The 21,025-nt window shown below is 43.1% G+C and overlaps 1 protein-coding gene across 3 annotated transcripts in view; it reads left to right on the plus strand.

The window, feature by feature from the left end:
• dachd (dachshund d) overlaps nucleotides 1-21,025 on the plus strand; it is a 91,843-nt gene that overhangs the window by 37,615 nt on the left and 33,203 nt on the right. For all 3 annotated transcript variants that reach the window (XM_025903660.1, XM_005475443.3, XM_005475444.3), the window contains exons 2-3: nucleotides 9,112-9,227; nucleotides 15,590-15,742. In XM_025903660.1, coding sequence (XP_025759445.1) covers nucleotides 9,112-9,227; nucleotides 15,590-15,742 — 269 coding nt within the window. The remainder of the gene's footprint in view (nucleotides 1-9,111; nucleotides 9,228-15,589; nucleotides 15,743-21,025) is intronic.

Here is a 21,025-nt window from a genome sequence, read left to right on the forward strand (position 1 = left end):
CAAGGGGGTTAGAGGCGCGTCACACATATGGATAATTTTAAGCAGATGCATCTGGTGTGGCTACCACGCTATGATTAGTTTCCAGAGCGTTTGTGAGTGTGTAAACCATTGCCGACGTGGATGAAATATAGCCCAGGTTCACTGGGAGTGCAGAGAGAAGAAATGTACCCCATCTGTAATACACTGTGTAGACTAATATCAGCTCCTTTTCTGTGATATTGCAGTGAGATATCGATCTGGTAAAATTGTCCCATATTGGAGCTGTCTGTTGTGATATTCATCATGCTGTCACCTCTCCCCAGCACCTACGCGTTATTAGAAACCCGGGTTTGAAGAGGTTGAAGGGTTTTAGTCTCCGAGATGTAGCAAACAATTCATCATGAGAGAGGGGGAGAAGGAGAGCGGGAAAAGAATTCAGGTGAGGTGGTTCTCGGGTAAGATTTATGTCTCGTCAAGCTGTACATTAAGAATTATATCATCAAGCGAGAGCACACCGGCAGCAGCAGCAGCAGCAGCTTCACTGCTATCTGCTGAGTAGGCCTATTTGCTCTCCTGCCAGGCTTAAATGGAGTTTTAGCTTTCAAGAGAAACCCCCGAAGTCTCGAGGAATGTAGCGTCTCGCCCAAACAGAGTTATTTGTGAGGTGCGCGGCACCTTGTCGAAAGCAGTTGTCATGTGTGTGTGGGAATTTCAGCGAGCCTGACGTTTTATTTTGTGCTCCGTGCCAATCACTCGTCAGGAACGACGCCTGTAACTTGGAACGTGCCACCTTCAGCTTGGCCCACACGTCAGGCTGGGACTCCGGGTTTGAGTTCTTGTTATTTCCTCTCTCTTTGCTCGCAGTCGGTGATTCTTCCGGCAGGATCACAGAGATGTATACAGACGGAATCCAATTCTTCCGTGTCTTGCAGAGGAGTCAGGCTTTGATTCGTCTTTAACTCAGTACAAATGCTCGTCTGGGGATGTGCAGGCTGGGGGCTCCCTCTGAAGTTGCTTCTCTCTCTCTCTCTCTCTCTGTCTGTCTGTCTCTCACTGGTAAGGATGTGTGTGTGTGTGCACGCTAGGCTGTGCTCTGTTAGCCACAATGTTATTGTTGTAAACAGCATTTAAAGCACAGCTGGCCAAATTGATCAGGGCTTGCGTTGGAGTGAACTTGAGCAGCCAAGAGTGGGGCTGCATAAACAGGGCTGCTTGTATCTAAATATGCAAACACTCTCCCAGCAGTCGGCACTCAGGGGAACAGACACTGTTACTTCTAATGGAGAAACACTGAGGAACACTGAGAACCAGGCCCGAGCCCTAACCTTTCCATGTGCGCACACACACGCGCGCACACAGAGGAAAAAGAGGACAGGAACATTTTTCCTGATTATGTAAACATTTCTTTTCCTCCCCAAATCATTTTTGGACTCCTCCAAAGTATTTACTTTTCATTAATTATTGAAAAAAAAAACGAGGGGAAAAAAAAACCAGAATAAACAGTAGATAATTTTTGTTTAATGTTTCACACAGGATTCCAATCCTCAGTGCAATTAATGCTAATCACCACGGTCTTCCTGTTTAGCTTGAACTTGGAATGTGTTTGTGAGCAGCCGCTGTCTCTTGTGCTCCGTCTCTCGTTTTCTCTGCGCCTTTTTTCCTCCTCCATCTCTGCCGTTAGCCACCGTGTCTCCTCGTATTATGATTACATCACCCTTTCTGTCTATTGTGTCCATTTGGACCCGTAATTAATCACATCCGACAATCCGACGGTCCTATTCCCAAAGCTTAAAAGCCTTATATATATGTATGTATATGTAGAGATAGAGTGAGAGAGTTAGATGGAGCACATCAAGTATGTTGGAGGTGCTTACCATTTGTAGAGTACAGTATATTAATTGCTTATCGGTTTTTGATTTCAGAGTCATTTAGAGTCAATCGAACGCATAATTTTCACAGCTATTGTTCTTTGGGGTTTGTTAATTGTCACCCCACTGGCAGAATTAAAAGCAAATTAAAAGCCTTAACTATTGACTCTATCTGAAGTCACTCTCCACAACAATTTCACAAAACAATGGGGAGGATTAATGAAAATGCAGCTTGATTTCTGTTCTCCAAAGCTTTTGCTATGGGGAACCAATTAACTACCCTTCAGGATGACTTTCACTTCTAACTGCTGGTCTGTTCCACTGCCAGAAACTGGGATTAATTCTCAATTAATCCCTCCACCAGAACAACTCTGCCTTTGTCTGCTGGGGAGGACATGAGCATACAACACCGAGGTTACCCCAAGCCTGTTTGGTGGAGGAACTCCACCCCTCCTAAGATTGATACACCCTGTAGACTGGCTCTTCTCAAGCTGAAAATAAGAGCCATTAAAAGGGAATGGTTGACAATGATTTTTGTTTTAGGATTTTGAGCTTTATTAGCCATGCATATTAATGAGTCAATTAATTCCATTCGTCCTCGCGAGTGGCCTGTTTGTTTTTGCCTGACCTTTTATCTTAGATGCGTTCACGCTCCGCTTGGTTTAAGCACTTACTCCATACTGCGTTTCCCATAGCCTCATGTCCAAAAAGGGAGTTTTTATGTGTTTAGCACTAAGATTCCCCCCCTTTTGTTTTCTCACTGCAACTCTCTTTCTCATTGGTCCACCCTCCCCCTCTATCTTTTTTTGTTTTTTCTTGAGCTTTCTCCCTCTGTCAGAATGCCTGCTGGATGTATTCTTCTCTAAATGTGACAGGAAATATGCTATTATAGCATGCAGAATATTTGCCTGATGGGATTTGCAATAAAATTACTACATTTCCTTTCCATTAGGATCTTTAAAACCCCTCTCTCTAATTTATGATTACCCTGGCAAAAAGACATGTTATATACATAAAGACCAAAGTAGCCCCCAGTCCACATTTAGCCCATCCTGCTTTCAAAGTTAGTTGAGAGGACAGGAGAAATAATTGAAAAGTGCAGCTGGACTGTGTACAATCTTGTAAGGGATGCCTAGAAAATGAGATTAATCAGTGCACAGACATTGTGGGGAAAAGTTTGCAGTGAATGCCTGACAGTCGTGCTCTTTCTCTCATTTCAAATGTTGGCAGGCTAGCAGGCAGCTCCAAGGGAAATGCGCTCCTTTCATACTTGAGTAATTGATGAATTGTATGCAATATGCAAATGAGAATCCATAAATCTTATGAATGACAGCTTAATTTATGTGAGCCTTAATGAATGCAGGATTAGATTTTAATTAAATATCCTCAAAGGCACCCTGACTGGGTAAGTTTTAAAAGCCTTGTTTTGAAGACTTGTTTCATATGCATCGCAGTTCATGAAAAAGAGAGATCAGTGAGAGCGGTTAGATGAAATTTCCTAGCAGTTTGAAGATAAGACCTGTTCTGTTTTGCTAACCAAAGGCACTTGCAATTAATAAATATTGGAGCCAAATCATATCTACCAATCTCATTTAGGCTTTCCTGGAACTGCTCATTCTCATACATTTGATTAACTGCATTTACTTTAAGCGCTATCTGATTTCTAACATTTGGTACAGTATCTTTTTAATTAAGAGAATCATCCATTAGGCATGGAAAAGTCAACCAATTAGGCTTTCCTCATCAGTTCCCGTGATGTAGGAAGTCTGCTTACTCATTATCAGAGTCTGTTCATGTGGTGCTAAGCAATCTTAGACTCTGTAGTTATGGGACATACAATTATGAAATCAGCTTTTAACATTAATGATGCATGGGAATAATCAGCAGTTTATCGCATTTCAGATCTTTTTTAGATTCGGTTTCACAACCGAAAGGCTTCAAACGGCTCTAATAGAGAGCGATTACAGGACTAAGCTCTTCATAGCTGCCGTAACGTCGGTCTTCTCTCAAAGTCTTCTTGTTTCATGACACGGGCGGAGGATAGCGGAAGGAGTAAAACCGGCTCCGAGTTCCTCCGTACCGTCAGACGCTGCGATCGTCTCACCCAGCGTGGTCCTAATCAGGCCTGAGCCCAGACAAAGGCATCAGGAAGGCACCCACTCTCCCAACTACCACTGATCTCAACCCCGCACATTAGTCCACACAGGGATCAGAGCACAGACAGCACTTTAAAAGGGGTTTTAGTGGGATTGATGCTAACTCTCTCCCGCCTTTGATTTCACACCATTTGATCTGTGATATATTGTTCCGTAACAAAGGTTCACAGTTTGCAGGCGGATGCAGCTGTTCCTAACCCTAATAAATAAAAGTCTGTTTTTCTTTCTTTTTTTTTCTCTTTCCTCTTCTCTCTGCTCGCACTCAAACTCGCTGTAATCCAGCTATCTAGATCAGATAAGTGCCGTGTGGCTACCTGTGCGAGGCGTTGTTTGACAGGTGCAAGGAGGAAGCTGATTGAGATAATCCAAGAATAGGTTCAATGCAAATACAGATACAAGATGAGGGTAAGGATAGATGGATGCATGAAAAAGATGGATGAGCGAATGCATTCCCATGTATCACACGGTGACTCTGAGATTATGATCATCACAACGAATAGACTGCCAAGGTCAGCAGGAAATATAAATCATCTTTTTTTTTTTCCTTCTTTTTCCCCGTTTTGTTGAAAGCAACATATAGCCCTGTCATTCTCGCTGGTTTTCATTTTGTCAAGTTGCTAAGCTTTCTTTGGTACACGCACGCTAGATTCTCAGCTAATTTGATTGTAGATTTTAAGAAAATCTCGAGAAATTCTGTGCTGTTTATTCACCCAGAGATAGTCGGTGTGAGAGGACGGTCGACACTTTTGCTCAAACAGTGATTTCGATGATCAAATGTAAAATGCTTTATTACTCTTAAAGTTTAATCAACAAACAAATGTAAAATTAAAAAGCACAACTTCCTGTTCCTTCTGCGTTTGCTAGCGTTACACTTCTCTTGTCCAGCAGACCAAGTTTTTGTAACACAACTCATTTCTCAAATTAAAGTTAAGCATCGCACTATTTTTTTTTCCAGCCAACAATGTTATCTGACCTGTGGGGATTTTAAATTGGCAGTAAGACGGCACAGACATGTTATTCCTATCTTTTTTAAAAACATAGTTAACCTCTCAGGGGAGTTGTGCGCATATTTTTAAACCATTTGATTGAACTGAATTAAAAAACAAAAAACAAACCTCCAAAAAAACCAATGCACTCAGCATATTCAGGCCCCTGATGGGTTCGGGGCGTCTGAATTTCTGCCTGACCTGGCACTTAAAAGGTAAGAAACTGCTTTGTTTTATCAATAAGACCTTGTTTTCATGGCTGGTCACCACCCCAGCAAACCAATCAATGGGGCATGCTCTGCTATCGCTGTGAGAGAAATGAAAAATAAACCCCAGATAATCCTTCAGTTAAAAGGTTACTCAGGGCGATAAAAGCTATTTTGTTAATTTATTTACTCTCTGCACTGGAGAGATAAAGAAAAGGAACAATTAGGGAATTCTAGGTGAGAGATTTTAAAAGGGCAATGACATTGGGTTAATATTTTATAAGACCTGATTGGCAGAGACCTGGAGAGGCCTTTTGTTTACACAAGCCCCAGACGAATGATTCACTCGCTTGTTTTGGCCAACCGGGCGGAAATGGAATAAATATCTTCATCCTTAGCTTTTAGAAACGTCAAACAAAAGACTGCGATAAAAGGTTAATGGCTCAATCATAACCACCAGGAAATAATATTATGCTCTTTCTCTGCAAACTCGAGCCACTATTGACATAATCAGGTTGAATTCCTAAAGATATCCGAAGATGGGAGGAGCGGATGACTTCTGTGTGTAACTAAATCCACTAAGGGAGTGTGCTCACTTGGGCTAAACATTACATTTGTGGTTTCAATTGATTTATAACAGATCGTAATCACTGCATTAACAGCGTTCTGGGTAATAAGATCTCAGTCACTGCTTCCGTTGTCAGAAACGAGACTGATAGCGAGATGTCAGAATTTTGCCGTGAGATCAAAAAGCATCCTGATATCTCATTCGATATTATGCCTCTTATTATACCTATCACCTCGTGTTGGCTTCCTGTAAACGGGGTGAGAACGTGAATTTAATTATTGTGCTTTTATTGCATTGTAGTGCTGAAATTGGACTCGTGTGGAGTGTATTGTTGGGCCCCGTGTAATCTGATTGCCTGCGCAGCGTAGTGTGTTGGATAGTATCAGGTTCCAGCCGACTCTGCTGGGTCAACACACGGCCGGGCCATTAAAGGAAGTCTGGTTCAGGGAAAGTTCACCACTATTTTCTTTTCACCATAGCAGCAAAACAAGAAAAAGGGAGAGAATAGATGTGTAACATATTTGTGGCCCCAGCCCAAAGCTGGTGGGGCCTATTTTGCTTCCTTAATTGAAGCCAGAGAGATATAAGGGGGTCTGAATATCTTAAGCATAAATATAAATAAAGCATGAAATAAAATTCTTTCATGATTGACCTCTAGAACAGAAATAAAGTTGTCCAAACAAGCCCCAATTTGGAACCTAGAGGCTCTTATTTTCTGAAAAGCTTCTATTTTTTTAAGCAGAGAGAGAGAAAATTAAAAAAAAAAAAGATTAGAAAAGACAACAGCGGATAAGAAATGTAGCAAAGGTACACAAATTCCAATCATAAATCCAGTTGTGCTCTTTTTTTCTGCAATAATGGCCTAGTTTGGAGCCGTTTCTGTGCCAGGCTATTTAGGGAATCAGCATCTGCTGCTTGATAAATAGCCTGGCTCTTTTGTTTGAGGCCAGGTTGAGTTCCTCCCTGGACCCGGCTTATTAGCCTGGATGGTTCTGACCATCACAGATCTGTATGCCTGGAAATATGTGGCGCAAATCGTTCGGGAACATTATACACGTGCAGTCTTTGGAAAGGTTGAGCAGAGGAGGAAAAAAGAGCCACTTCACCCCCTCTTTAACAAAGTGTTTGCCATTTCTGCAAATGTAGACGTCTACAAAGCCATAAGGAAAGGAGACAGTAGCATTAATTTTCTGAGAGGCTTTCCTGTTGCTCGGAGGTTCCTCAGTTCAAAGCTCCATTTTCAGCTGGTGTATTGCTTTCATGGCTCGCTGGTGTTATTTGTGTGCAGGCTGTAGATGAAATGCTATCCCTTTAAACACACGGGACAGAATCTCTCGCAGCCTATCCAAACATTACCTTTACTTAACTGGGCCTTTGTACCCGAGTTCACATCCTTTGACATGATCTAAGGTTGATGTGACATTTTTTTGTCCATTTGAGGGTCCTCTTTTGCTTTTAGTATTGTTAGTAAAAAGCCTTTTACCCATCACATACCCTCTATTGAGGTCTTTCATAAATAATTCAGCCAGAGTACAAGTGAAAGTGATGACAGCAAAACTGTCTGCGATCTCTCCCTCTCATAAGATCAAAGAGGTGCTTCTATAGAAATAGGAATTACGTTTGCAGACGTTCCTAGGTTGAGCGGGCACTCGTTTCTCTTTCCGCCTCCCTCTTTTCTCCCTCTCCCTCCTCTCGCTTTCTGCCGTTCGCTCTCCCTCTTGTTACTTCTTTCTATCACTCTCGTACTTCCCCTCCAAGGGGACACAGTTGGGTGAAGGTCTGCTTTTAGTCCTAAAACCTCCAGCGCCACTATATGAGAGAGTCAGCACATTCAGACAGATAGAGTGAGTGCACTCTATTAGCAGGAGTGAGGTAAATAAACCTCGCAAGATATGGCTGAATAAATTTCGACTGGCGTCTGAACTAAAACACACTGCGTCATTCTACAGATACCGCCTTTGGGAAATACAGTGAAATGTACTGTAACACAAACAGCCTAGTGGTTGATAAAGTCTAGAGAAAGACATTATTGTTACATTGATTGAATCTAGATTGTTCTTGCAAACACCTTTTTTTCTTTTTAAAAAAATGGTGTAATTCAGTCTTCATATTAATTATGACTGTTAAGTGTTAACTAACTTTGCCTGCAGGAGATGAATGAACAAAGAAATGTCTTGTACCTCAAAAGAAAAAAATAAATAAATATATATATATATATATGTAAAACTGACATATACATATCAGTATCCATCCAGCTTTTCTCCCGTAGTTTCAGAACACTCTGGAAACCTTTTGGTGTTTTAAAAACGAGTCAAACTCACTTCTTGATAGAAAGCGCTCGGTATCCCGGTAAAGCTCGAAATGGACTATTTTATGTGAAATAATGTATGAAGCCAATATGTCACCTGTGTCACGTCAGCATAATTCATCTTCAGCTGAGACATCCAGCCCCTTGTTCATAAAGAGTATACCTCTATAGAATCTCGGCCCATTACATGCTCATTGTGTTGTTGTTTTTTTCAGCCTGTAGGCTTTTCTTTGTAACTATAAGCCAGCAAAGTAGGTATTGATTGAAACTCGAAGCTGTATTAATAAGTGAATGAGTAAGATGTGTGGAAAGTCAGGGGTGTATCTGCTTTGAAGGCCTTTTCTCCTCCACAGTAAGGTGGCACAGTCATTTATCACGGCTGGATCTGTGCCCCTCGTTTGGTGTAATAAAACTCCCCCATCAGAACCGTCCAACAGGTCTGAATCACTCTGTCACACCACCTTCCAGCTAAGGCACGCATTAAATCAAGCAAGCAGAACATTTCCTAAGGCAGCCATTGCCTTTTAATTTCCTGAAGAACCTTAAAATATCATTCATTACCAGAACTACACATATTTGGTTTTTAAAAGTCTCATAAATCAATAGTGGCCTGACTGCAATAATTATAACAAGTTAACATGTAATTTCCAGGCCGAGGGCCGCGCGCTGGATTTTAGCATATGCAAACGAGGCAATTCAAATAGTGTGGGGATATTAATACGGAGGAACAGGTAACGAGGTACGGGTTATGAATTATGCATCAAAAAGTGGTTGATCTTCAATAAAGGAAATGAATTCACCGTGTAATCTAATTAGTTATGGAAGTCTATTATGTTGAGCTGCAGAAAGCAACTGTCCTTGAAAAGAAATTTATTTACAGTACATGTTAGCTCTTTGGAATGGAATTGCATTCTGGAGTGCTCCAAATGTTAACACTCCCCCACCGCCACCACCACCGAGCACCAGACCAGCACTACCCACACGGCCCCTCCTCCTCATTTCTCACCCGACTTCTTCCCTCTTTCTGCCCGGTGTTTCAGCTCCAGACCCGGCCGGCCTCCGAAGAGAACCCAGAGCGTGACATCACCCGAGAACCCCCACATCATGCCCCACTCAGTCCCCGGCCTCATGTCCCCCGGCATGATCCCGCCCACAGGTATGGTTTGGTCTGTATCTCTCTGTCACTGTTGCTAAGGCTCTGATTCACTCTGTCTAGGTCTCTACCACACACACAAGCACACGCACGCACACGCACGCTCAGCCTCCCTACGAGTGGCCTCCCCGCAGCTTGTCCTCGAAATGGCAACCAGTCCAAAGTGACACATGCATCCAACCACCAGACACCAGCCGCTCACTCGTTTACCAAAAACAGATCCTCTGCTGTCCCCCCCCCCCGCCCCCGCCGGAAACAAAGAGGAGGAGAATAGATTGGAGTGGAGATCTTTTCTCTCAGATTATTCCAGTAGATGTTGCATTTTGCCTTGAGTGCATTCTAATTAGTGCGATTAAATCCACTCCACTGGTATATGTACATAGGCAGTGGTGATGCTAAAGCAAGCTTATCGCCACAAGAATCAACAACAACCGTTTGTGCCCTAACTTACCCCCGGGCCAAGTCTTATTGCAACTAATGCTTTTGTTCTATTTGTGGCTGGCTTCATTGTGACTGCTTTGATGTTGGTGGCTGTAAGTGCTCTGCTTTGCATATTCTGCTCTCCTTAGTGATACGTCTTTAATGATATTACGCTGTCGAAAGGAGCTTTGTGCATTCTATTTAACCGACTATTCATTTTTTTTGCACTTTTGCAAAGAGATAAAGCACCCCAGCAGATTTTCCATAGTGAACTTGAACACTTTTAATGATCCTACTGAACACATTTTAATTCTGTTTGTTTTCGTATTAGTTTAAGAGCCACCCACTTTGAAATTCACTATTAAACGCGGGTGCCGGTTCAGTGCAGGCCAGTGCTTTGAACTGTGGGAACAGGGTGAGGTCACTGGCTATCTGCGCAGCAGTATAGAAGGCAAACTTAAAGGCTGAAGTGAACACAGAGAGGGACAATGATGAGAAAGACCCATGTTATTTAGTGGAACATAAAGCAACAGAAAAGCCTTTTGATATCATCCCCTTTAAGCCCAGAGGGACTCTATGATCTTGACATTTAGTCAGGGTATTCAGGGGGCAGAGATAAAGTAATTGAGGTTTTTTTTTTTTTTGTGGTCTTCTCATAACTGCCTTAAGCTTCCTAACTGTGGCGAGATGGAACTTTTTGCACCAGTTTCGGTGTCGTAATTAAACCATTTATTGTTTTGATGATAGTATTAAGCATTAAACGTCAAGGAAGTTACAGACTTTGACAGATTAGTAATTAAGTATAATTGACCACACATAAGTTAGCATCTAAGTAGGCGACTAATTGATCTCCCTGTCATGTCCAAATGTTCTGATTGATGATAAAAAACGACATTGAGAGACTGTCTTAAATAGTTACACCATCGTGTCATGTCACATTAGTTCATTTTTCAGATGAGTTAGCGCCTGCACAGAAAGACAGAATACGGGCCGACAGCTCTTCCCGAGGCTTCACCAATTCTTCGAGCCGCCCACAAAATAGCTGCGCCCCTTTTCATTTGCACACAGTACTGAAATCAAATGTTTGGTTCACAGTAACATGTCATCCCTCTGCTGATGTTCCAAGGAGATAAGCAGCATTAACAAATATGGTAATAGTGGTTAACTATTGCTCAAACTGGCAAAAAGTTTCATCTTGAGATCGAAGCAGGAAGTTGTTCAATTATCTCATCTCCCAGCTTTAAAGAGCAGCGTGACAGGCGCGCAGCTTTCTTCACTTACTTAACCGTTTTACAGTTTTCCTTTTTATTTTATTTCTTTTTTTCCCTTTTTTTTGGTGCAGCTCTTTTGAAGCGTCAGACTTAAGGTCACAGCTTTAAGTTCGGTGGCTGCATCGGTCACACGTGAGAAGTGCATGAGAACAAATGTCGTCTTCACTCAGCAGGACCAGAGAGTGGATGTGAGACACATTGTTAACATACACCAGTTCCATTTAGAAATGGACGTTTTAATGTGCTGAGTTAGTGCTTAGTTTTACACTTAAGGAAATACCCTCGTACATGTGTGAAGGCACACGTGTGTCTGTGTGAGTGCCTGAACGTGTGCACACTTCATGCCCCGAGGAAGGGGGTGTGGGGCGGGGGTTTACGCTGGAGCCTTTCCAGTTGCTGATGCATTACAGGCAGATTGGCCCCCAAATCGGATTATTTGCTGTGGACTGACACCACACTGAGATGACATCTCCTTTAAAGTGGAGAGGTGGCCTCCACTCACACTCTGGCCACTACTTAAGCAGCAGCTTCAATATAATTCATTTATGTCCTGGATATGGCTTCAATCTTTTGAATAACGCAAGAGTACTGCATTTACCATTAGAGAAATGAATGTCACCTACATCTTACCGAGGTGCATCCTGTACTTTGCCGATAAAAACAACAACAACAATATTTTCTAATGCCTCCTGGCTTTGCCTCGCTTTAAGAGCGACACAGAGAGTTGCTTCTTCTTCTCACGAGTGCTGTAAGTGGAAACATACAGTAATATTTATCCTCTTTCAGTGTACAATTAGCACGTCATCCCCTGCTGCAGAGTGGATCATCTAATCCATCGCCACTTCAAGCTGCTTTAAAATAGATCCAGTATGCGCCAGGTAATTTAGTGTCAGTTCTTTGTGCCTCTGCCCCTCCTCTTTGAGTCCGCCGCTTGTCATAAGGTTAGCACGCTCTGTAATTGATACTAAATTTGTCATGATGTGGATAGCACAGTTCAAGTGGTTTAGTGTACCTAAGAGTCGCGTTGTTCCCATCCCCAGTTTGTCATTGCTGTGCAGCCACCAGTCCATGCATAAAATTAGGCGGCCATGCTCATTGACATGGAGTGTCTCTTCTCTATTTATCCTGCTTGCCCGATAAATAACCGGTGTTTTCATTGTTGCCCGTGGTGCAGTCCCTAACAGAGAGGAGAACAGAAACACAGCAGATAAGCTCTTGTTTTTTGTTTTTTTTTGGGGGGGGGGAGAGTTGCAATCACTGCAAGAGAAAGTCGTAAAAGTCGGTCTTTTGTGTGCTGATGTGAAGTTAATCTGATTTTAATTTAATTATAAGAGTTAGTTGCGGAGGGCACAGGCATTGGGGTGTTTGTTGTAAGAATGTTCTGACATTGGCGCAGGTATGGGGCAGCTAGCATGTTAATTAATGATGAAGATCCTGACAATATGCAGAGGCATGACAGCGTTAAGCCAGTCGGCTGCTGCTTCCTTTGCATATTAATAGATCCTTCATTATTATTTAATATGACAGCTGCTCCAAGGGCTACCATCAGACCTTGTCTCTGTTATTTGCTGTTTTGTGCTCCCCATGTGACAGTACCATGCTATTCTCTATTTGTTGAAATGTTCCCCCCTTTCTGTTTCCTCGCTGGTGTGACTCTCAACATGCGACCGTGATGCGCTGTTAGTTTTGTGCTCTGGAGGATTCGGACTCGCCGGCGCGTCTATACGAGAAAAGTGTCTGAATCTAAAGGTGACTTTGAAGGACTATATGAGGCTGGATTGTTTTGTTTGCATAGTAATGAATGCAGATTAGCACCGAGTGGGATTGGTCCTGTTGACGTTTAGACTTCTAGTGGCTTAATAGACTTGTTGTTGGGCGCCAACATCTCCCTGGCTTCCTTATTACACGCGCTGTATTGAGGTGTGCGTTGTGTGGATATGACAATTGATCCGGCGAAATGAAGCAATTATCAGAACAAAGATTTCGATTTATGGAGTGTGTCACTTAGTCAAAGACAGGGGTGGATGTTGCGGGCGAATGATAAATGAAAAATGGAAAAGTGATCATTTCATCCGTTTCACAATGGTACGAATCAATTTCCTAGCCTTTATTTTCTCGCTAAACGTTTGATCAAAACTCATCACCTCCTTCTTTCCGTTTCCTTTTTGCTTTAGTGGCTCTACAGTTTAGTCGACTAAAGAAAAAAATGATATTATAGATATGTGTTGAGGACAGATAGGCTGCCGTGCAATAAACCACCGTATTCCTACAAGTTAGAGAGCATCAAAAAGCTCCATTGCTGCACTCCTTTTAGCAGCACCTGATTTGTGGGGGGAATTTATCACACAAACAGCCCAGAGGTGATTTCAATATTTACTCGGCAGTCTGTTCTGCATACGTCTCATTTGGAAAACAGTTGACTCTTGCCCATTATACACAAATGAAGGCTGACCTTCAGACTGGGCAGAGGCCACATTCATTATGTGGAGAAGTATCACCTTCTTATGAGGCAATGGCTTTTTTTTTTTTCCTCCTCCTGCCCAGCCTATGCATATGGAACAGCAGCCAGGGCCCACTGCAAACGAGAGGGCCCTCGCTGACATGATGTATACTGTACGTCAATATGGTACTGATGTATTTTAAGATGCAAACAAGGCTTTAAATTATATGCACCTCCATGTCAGAGGCTCAGAGTGACTCTCGCCATCTGCCTATCAGCTGGGGATAAGAGGAAAGGGTGTCCAGGCTCTTGTGCGCATGTTTGTCAGTGTGTGTGTCTGTTTGTGCTCACATGTGCTCGCATGTATCTATTAGAGCCACGTGTTTGATTTCTACCTCTCCTTGTACTTGTGTCTCCCCTCAAATGCATGGCTAATAGCTGCTTTGAGTCCCATCACGGAGACGTGACAGCTTAGCGATGATAAACGGAGACGCCGCTTTGTTCTGCGTCAAACGTAAGGCAAACCTGCATATCAAGTACAAGCAGCACCCAGTGAAAGGGCAGGTGATATACCGTATTGTGGATATGAGTGATTCCAGTAATAGGTACATATCTTTTTCTCGCCATGCATCTTTGATTTTGTTGCTGGGGCTGGCGAGAAGAGTCGTGGGACTCTCCTGAGACACGCCAAGCCTAGAGGAGCTTTAGCACTATCTGTCCCTGCTGTTTGAGACCAGCCTCATGAATAAAGATTTCAGTCACGTTCAATACACCAGAACCCCGGAACTACCACAATGACAGACCAGTGCTTTATGATCTCTGCAGTGTGCTCAGCATATGTATGGCTGTAATATTAGACCTACTATGTCAATCACATCAAGTTCATCTTCATTAAAGCGGATGACCACGTCTAAACTTGCTATTTCAGGACGTCAGTGATGTCAGTATTCATGTAGTTTAACAAAGCAGCTAACTTTGGCCTCAAGTAAATCCATGTAAAATTCTCAAATACATTCAAATTCATTTCAGGTTTATTCATTTAGCGCCAAATCACAACAACAGTCACCTCTCAAAGTGCTTTATATTGCAAGGTAAAGACTACAATAATACAGAGAAACCCCAACAATCACATGACCCTCTATGAGCCAGCACTTGGTGACAGTGGGAAGGAAAAAATCCCTTTTTACAGGAAGAAACCTCATGCAGAACCAGACTCATGGAGGGGCAGACATCTGCCACAACTGGTTGGCTGGTTCTCTCTTGAGAAGCGTACAAAATAACCCACATCATCTCCGTACAAAAAAACAGTATGAATATTTGAGTATATTTGAGCCAAGCTCACTGCCACTTTAAAGATTACTGACACTTTTAACCTGTTGCCTCATCAGTTTCTGCAGACCACAGAACATTTTGAAATAAGAGATGATACAAAAGTTCCCATATTGCTTCCTTCTTTATTCCTTAGTTAATGTTCACTCATGGCCCTCTAACTATTAAACTTGCTGGTCTGTCTATAGGATTCCATTGTGCCCGATGACTCGCCTTGACACTGAGAAGAGCCGTCTTATTATGAGGCACGACAATGTATTGCTGTAAGAAACGCGAGCAGCACTGTGAGGTATTATTCAGGTCGATTAGCTCTGATGAATGCATTAGACGGTATCACTGAAGTACCCTCCACAATAAGATTCAGAAGACGCAGCTCAGCACCTATATCTGTTCACGTTTAACCTGCTTTACTTAATGTTTAATGCCTGCCCCCCCCTCCCCCGCCGCTGTGTCACACTGCATCACTATTCCTCATTCACTATTATAAGTTGTACACACAAAGTGCTTGCATCATGCGCTGTTATCTTGACTGCATCTTTTTCCATCAAGGTACAAATACATCAATACACAGCGGCGAGGAATGCCAGAGTCTCTGAAACATTCATAAAAATCATATGCTGCCACACACACGGGGATCCATCTCATCAGCATGATAACCCGCTGTGAAGATATCCCCTGTCAGAAGATGAAAAACAAAGTCGTGATCTCGCAGGAGCTTATTCCCCATAGTGTATAAAATTATTCATTGTTTTATTATTTCAAAAGTCTCCCCCTTTTTTCTTTTTTCCTTCATTTTTTTATTTGCCAAGGAGGCTTTTTGAAAGGTTTCGCAGGTGCAGTGGCTCAGCCACAGCAGACATGTAGCGGTCTGTAAGCGCACTGTCTCCTCTGCCTCTTCTCTCCAGGCCTGACAGCAGCGGCGGCAGCAGCTGCCAACGCAGCCATCGCAGAGGCCATGAAGGTCAAGAAGATCAAGCTGGAGGCAATGAGCAGCTACCACGGCAACGCCAACCACCACGGGGCCGACGGAGAGAATGGAGACCTCAGCTCCAGTGTCGGTGAGGATGCCCTTCATACACGCACACACTGTCACAAATACATCTCGCATTAGTGGAAGAAAAATGCAAGCCGCACACAAACACATGCGAAGACACTTGCCACCGTTTCAGCACACGCTCACAGAACTCATATCTGTTCCAAGCCTGCACAATTATCTGTTTAAAAATAGACAGAAAATGTCCAGAGAGGCAGGGTATTATACACATCTCAATCCTCAGCCGTATAAAACGAGAATCAACACATATTAGGGGGAAAAAATGCAGACTGGTTATTAAACAAGTTACATTTTTGTCAGGGTTGTCAGTAAGTTGGAGCAAATTTGCTTTGATTTGCAGGAGTGAAGGCTTATGCAGTTCCATGCATTGTTCCAAAGGTACCCCAGCAGGCAAAAAAAACAATGCTGGCAATCAAACCCTTCATTCTCTCTTTACATGTATCCTGCCTCCTTTCTTTCCAGCCGAGGCTAAAAAGTCCAAAATAACAATAATTTCAAAACAGGTTTAGACTGAAATATGTCAAAGAAGAAGGTCGTTTCTACACCTCGTCATTAAAGCAGACACGCTGTTCCTTGTGTCAATGGAGCTTTGTCAAAAGTAATAAAAAGGTTACACACACACAGAGGCACACACAGACACGCTTGCCTTAAACCAAAGACTCGCACGGTGTTCTTTCATGAGATGCTCTTTCCACTGTGCTGCTGCCTTCTTAAAGTTTATAAAGCAATAAACTATTGATTTTAGTTATTTTGTATGCACTGGGAATACCCGCTTTAGTAATGTAAGTCATGTTTTTCCGAAAGTGTTTTATGTTGAAAGAAGAAAAAAACAACTCCTAATAGCTAAGTGAAACTGTGAACACAGTTTCCCAAAGCTATCAGCTTTTAACAAGGTCTAATTGAATTGCTGTGAGAGCTCTGGTTTTTCACTATGTGCCATTTCAATTAATTATTAGCCCTAAAATGCAGAAGGATTTTTTGCAATATCACACACGAGCACTTAGTGTATTAAAGAGAATGATAATGTATGTTAGCGCGGATTCATGAGCCCGTTCCGAATTATAAACCAAGTGTAATCCCCGTAGCTTTGCTCGCTAAATTGAGGTTTTGATTCACTTACTGTAATAAATGGCTTGACTCCTGAACACATTTCGACAATAATACTTGACACCATGGAGCTTGTGGCGTGCGAGATGAAAACAGGATGTGTTTCTAAGCAGATTTAACAATGCGAAATGCATAAAGTGTGAGGTCATCACTCCGAGAGAATGGAGTGTGTAAAAAAAAAAAAAAAAAAGGAGAGAGAGAATACGAGCCTGCGAGGTCACGGAAATAAAGATAAATGTGAGTACTAACAGCAAGGCTGTGGCAATGGAGCTAATAAGAAACTGTTTTATCTTTTTACAATTTAAATTGTAACCTTGAGCCCACAGCCAGCCACACAGGCTCCCGGTAGAATCATAATTCTGGCAAGGGGGAGCAGTTCTAGGTGTGGGTGCATGGGCCACAGCATTAGCTCTCTGAGTGAAATATATGGCAGTGACGCCTCTCGGCCCCATCCACAATCAATTGGATTCTTTTCCTTTAATATTTACTCGCAGCGATGAGATGCTCGTCTGCATGGTGATGAACAGTCTGCCACTGGCGTTTGAAGGTGACCTGTCAGTGAGTATGGACAAATCTCTCGCTCGCAGAAATGTAGAAAATAAATCATTAGGGGCAGGCAGTCAGACAGGGGCCCCTCTCTCTCCCTCACTCTCCTCGGATTTAAATCAGCTCAGATTTATGATTTGAATTAATGCTTCGTTTGGTCAAAGGAATGGTCGCAGAGACAAATGATGTTTGGTACTGAAACCATCCTAATATTGATTACTGGGTGTCGCAGCAATCTCTTGTTTATATCAAGCACTCTCCTGTGACAGGGTGGCCAGCAGGAGTCATCCTGATAATACGCTGGAGATATATGGCCCGCTCTGCACTGCAGAGCCATGAAACACAAGCTAGCAGCATGTTGTCTTCTTCATCTAGCCCCAGACTTTGCTTCACATGTTTTATTTTTAATGAAGGCATTTTGGGATTCCACAGTTGCGAGACTTAACAAGGAAGCCTGATTACAGATTTTACTTCAGATTCCAAAAAGTGGCTCGCTCTGGTTTGATTTATGAGCTTTTTTTTTTTTTTTTTTTTTTGAAGTGCGAATCCCTAATATATCCAGCTCTTGAGCCTATTATCCAATAGCAATCGAGACGTATAAATCAGTTGACTGATGTAGCAGAAGGGGAAACGCATTTGGCTGTGGCTTTTGTTGGGACTGGACTGACTGTTGTTCAGAGTGCTGACTGGGGAATGACTTCATGCTGTTTTTAAACAGACTCAGACCACAGCTGCTCTGAGGAAATGGACTGGCGTTTTATAATCAACCGGCTTAAACTAAGACCCACACAAACGGATGTGTTTACTTACACAAATTATGTTACCAGCCACGATAGGAATTGATATGATAATGAGCATCCTTCTGATAATACCACTAAGGACATAGATCCATTTAATCAGAAAAGAGCCACTACATCAACCCGTGGAGGGGAAAAGAAAAAGAAAAAAAGCCTCCTCGGGCTAAAATACAGAATACAGGTGCCTCATCTCAGTGTTTGTCTGAAGCAGTTCTTGTATTGTGAAGCGCTTAAAGCAAAGCACAGCAGAGCCAGCCAGTGAAGGACACTCTGTACTGTTTGTAGAGTTGGATTGCCCGCCGCTGTCTTTGTGTTGATGTAAATTGAACAGGCTAATGTTTCTCCCTCACATTAAATATTCATCACAATTAGACCTTCCTGTTTGCATCAATGTTATTAATTATAAGGAAAAAAAACTGCCAGTTCAACTCTCTGCCAAAATAACCAAACATCCTGAGTGAGTGTGGAGAGAAGGAAATAGATATGTATGAAGAAGAGGAGGCAGGAGAGAAGGGTAAAAAAGATACGGAGATGGAATGACATCAAAATGTAAAGAGAGGCAGGATGGTGTGTGTGTGTGTGTGTGTGTGTGTGTGTGTGCGTGTGTGGGGTCTTTCTTTGATTTTCCCTCGCACTCTTTAGTTGGGCAGAGGGAGAGCTCTCAAAGCACAATGTGGATTGTTCCTGCGCCTCTCAGGAAATGCCACAATTACAGATCACAGACCAAGCAAAACACGTGTGGCGCTTGGCCTTGAGGGGGATAAACAGCCCGCCATTCCCTCCCAGTGCATTGACCCCAGCCACAACCTTCATTACTGGGAGAAAAAATATTGTCAGCTGCCCACTAACAAACACCTGCCAATTCCAAGAGAAGGGATTGGGTTTCTTTTTTTTTTTACGGCTACAGAAAGGGAAAAAAAGTGTTTCTCGGAACTTCAAAATAAACCAACAAAAAAACAGGTTGAGACGATAAGGCAGGGGTTTCACCCTTTGTCCTCTTTTCTCTATCTCACTTACTTCTCTGTCTTTCACCCTCCGTCTCTCTTTGGCCACTGGGTGCTGCCCTGCCACTCATCTGACTCCTCACCACACAACTCTAATGGAGCTGAAATCCTGTTTGTAATTAGATATGGGAATTCCACTGTCATCAGCCAGATGATGCCACGACATGCCGGCTAAACAACAGCGCGGCGGTAGAAGGAGAAGACACAACTGTCACTGCTAACATAATCTACAATTTTAAAGAAATCTCTCCCAAGTCCGCACTGTAACATCGCAGCGAAGCTTTAAAAGGAGTCGCGGCATTCTGGAGCGATGCATGAAAACCTGAAAACCCTTTGTCTCAACATCTGTGGCTTCGGTCCAGGCTGCCTGCGCCCAACAGGGGCGGGTGGGGGAGTGGAAAGCCTCATGCTAGTCTGAAGTTTGGACGGGTGGTGACAGGTACCTGGAGTCTTGCCTGGCTGAGTGAGGAGTTGAGGGAAAGAGGTTCTGGGTGAGATGATGAGGAAGCATCATTCTCTCTTTCCAGGGTCATCAGGCTAATTTCTGCAAGCCCTACCCTCACGCATGCATGTTTGCATGCATGCGTGCGCGCGCGTGTGCCTGCGTGCGTATGTGTGTGTGTGTGAGAGAGAGAGAGAGGAAGAGGGGGCCTTGGCCCCTGAGAGCGCTCTGTGAGGAGACCACAGCTGTACACTCCCAGCAGCTAATTGGTCCTTATCTAGCTGTCCCATTCATCTTCATTTTTTACCAATTACTGAGCATTATCTGTGTTCTCAGTTGGGTATGGGACTTAATCCTTTTTGGTTAAGCTGGTGCTACAGCTTGCAAATTTCAAATGGAGGAAGGGTGGGTTGGTGGGTGGTGTATTTGGATGTGGTCGGGGGGTGGGAGGGGCAAAAGTCGCAGCAAAAAACAAACTCCGAAACTTCCCATCATCCCTCACGGGAGAGAAGCAATCAATAAACAATGACATCACATGAAGGGGAAAGGGGGTGGGGAGAAAAAAATGGAAGGGATCAATTATTGGCGTTATAATTCAAGTCCTTGTTTGCAAACGTTGCAGCCACATTGATTAGGCTGTTCTTGTTGCACTCGCCATTATTGACTTGTTAAGGCCATATTTTCTCATCATCAGTGGTTTTACCTTTTGCACGCACGGATAACAGCGCTTTTAGGGTGGGCGGGGTCATTAATTATTTAGCATGTATTTATTTTAAAGCGCGGCGAGTGAGAAAAAAAAAATCACCTTGTTTACGCCACAAACAACACAAAGTATAGTACATTGCTCATCCAGAAGGTACATCAAGACGCCGCAATCTGGGGCAGTTAGCCTTAATTTTCTGAGATCAATGCATAACTAGACTCCTCTCTATATGGGGTCCGTGCTTGGCCATGTTGCAGAGCTGAGTGGAGTCAGGCTTGAGACCATGCACTAATTACTGGAGTGTTCACTGCTCTGTTGGATAGCATTTGTGCAATTTTGGAGCATATAAGAGAGTCAGTGCGCTTTGCGATAAGCCGCTAAATAAGACATTAAGATGACAGCGCGTGTGAGTGGAGAAATGATAGTCGTCGAGTGTGAGCCGAACACGGGGCTAAAATGGGTAGAGGTGACGTGCACCCCGGCGTATACTTACTGGACATACAGGCATGCGTGTCAGCACACACAGACAAAGCCACGCACACAAAAGCAGGACCCATATAGAGAGACACTGCTCTTGCACTTTGATAGGGATCTGTTTGGTCACATTCTCTGTGCCAGCTGTCAGCCCAGCTCCACTGCTGCGATTTAATTAGTCTGTTTATGTCCTTTCTAATAATAAAGCTCTCTG

This window comes from Oreochromis niloticus, linkage group LG16, assembly GCF_001858045.2.
Source record: "Oreochromis niloticus isolate F11D_XX linkage group LG16, O_niloticus_UMD_NMBU, whole genome shotgun sequence".
NCBI classification, from domain to species: domain Eukaryota; kingdom Metazoa; phylum Chordata; class Actinopteri; order Cichliformes; family Cichlidae; genus Oreochromis; species Oreochromis niloticus.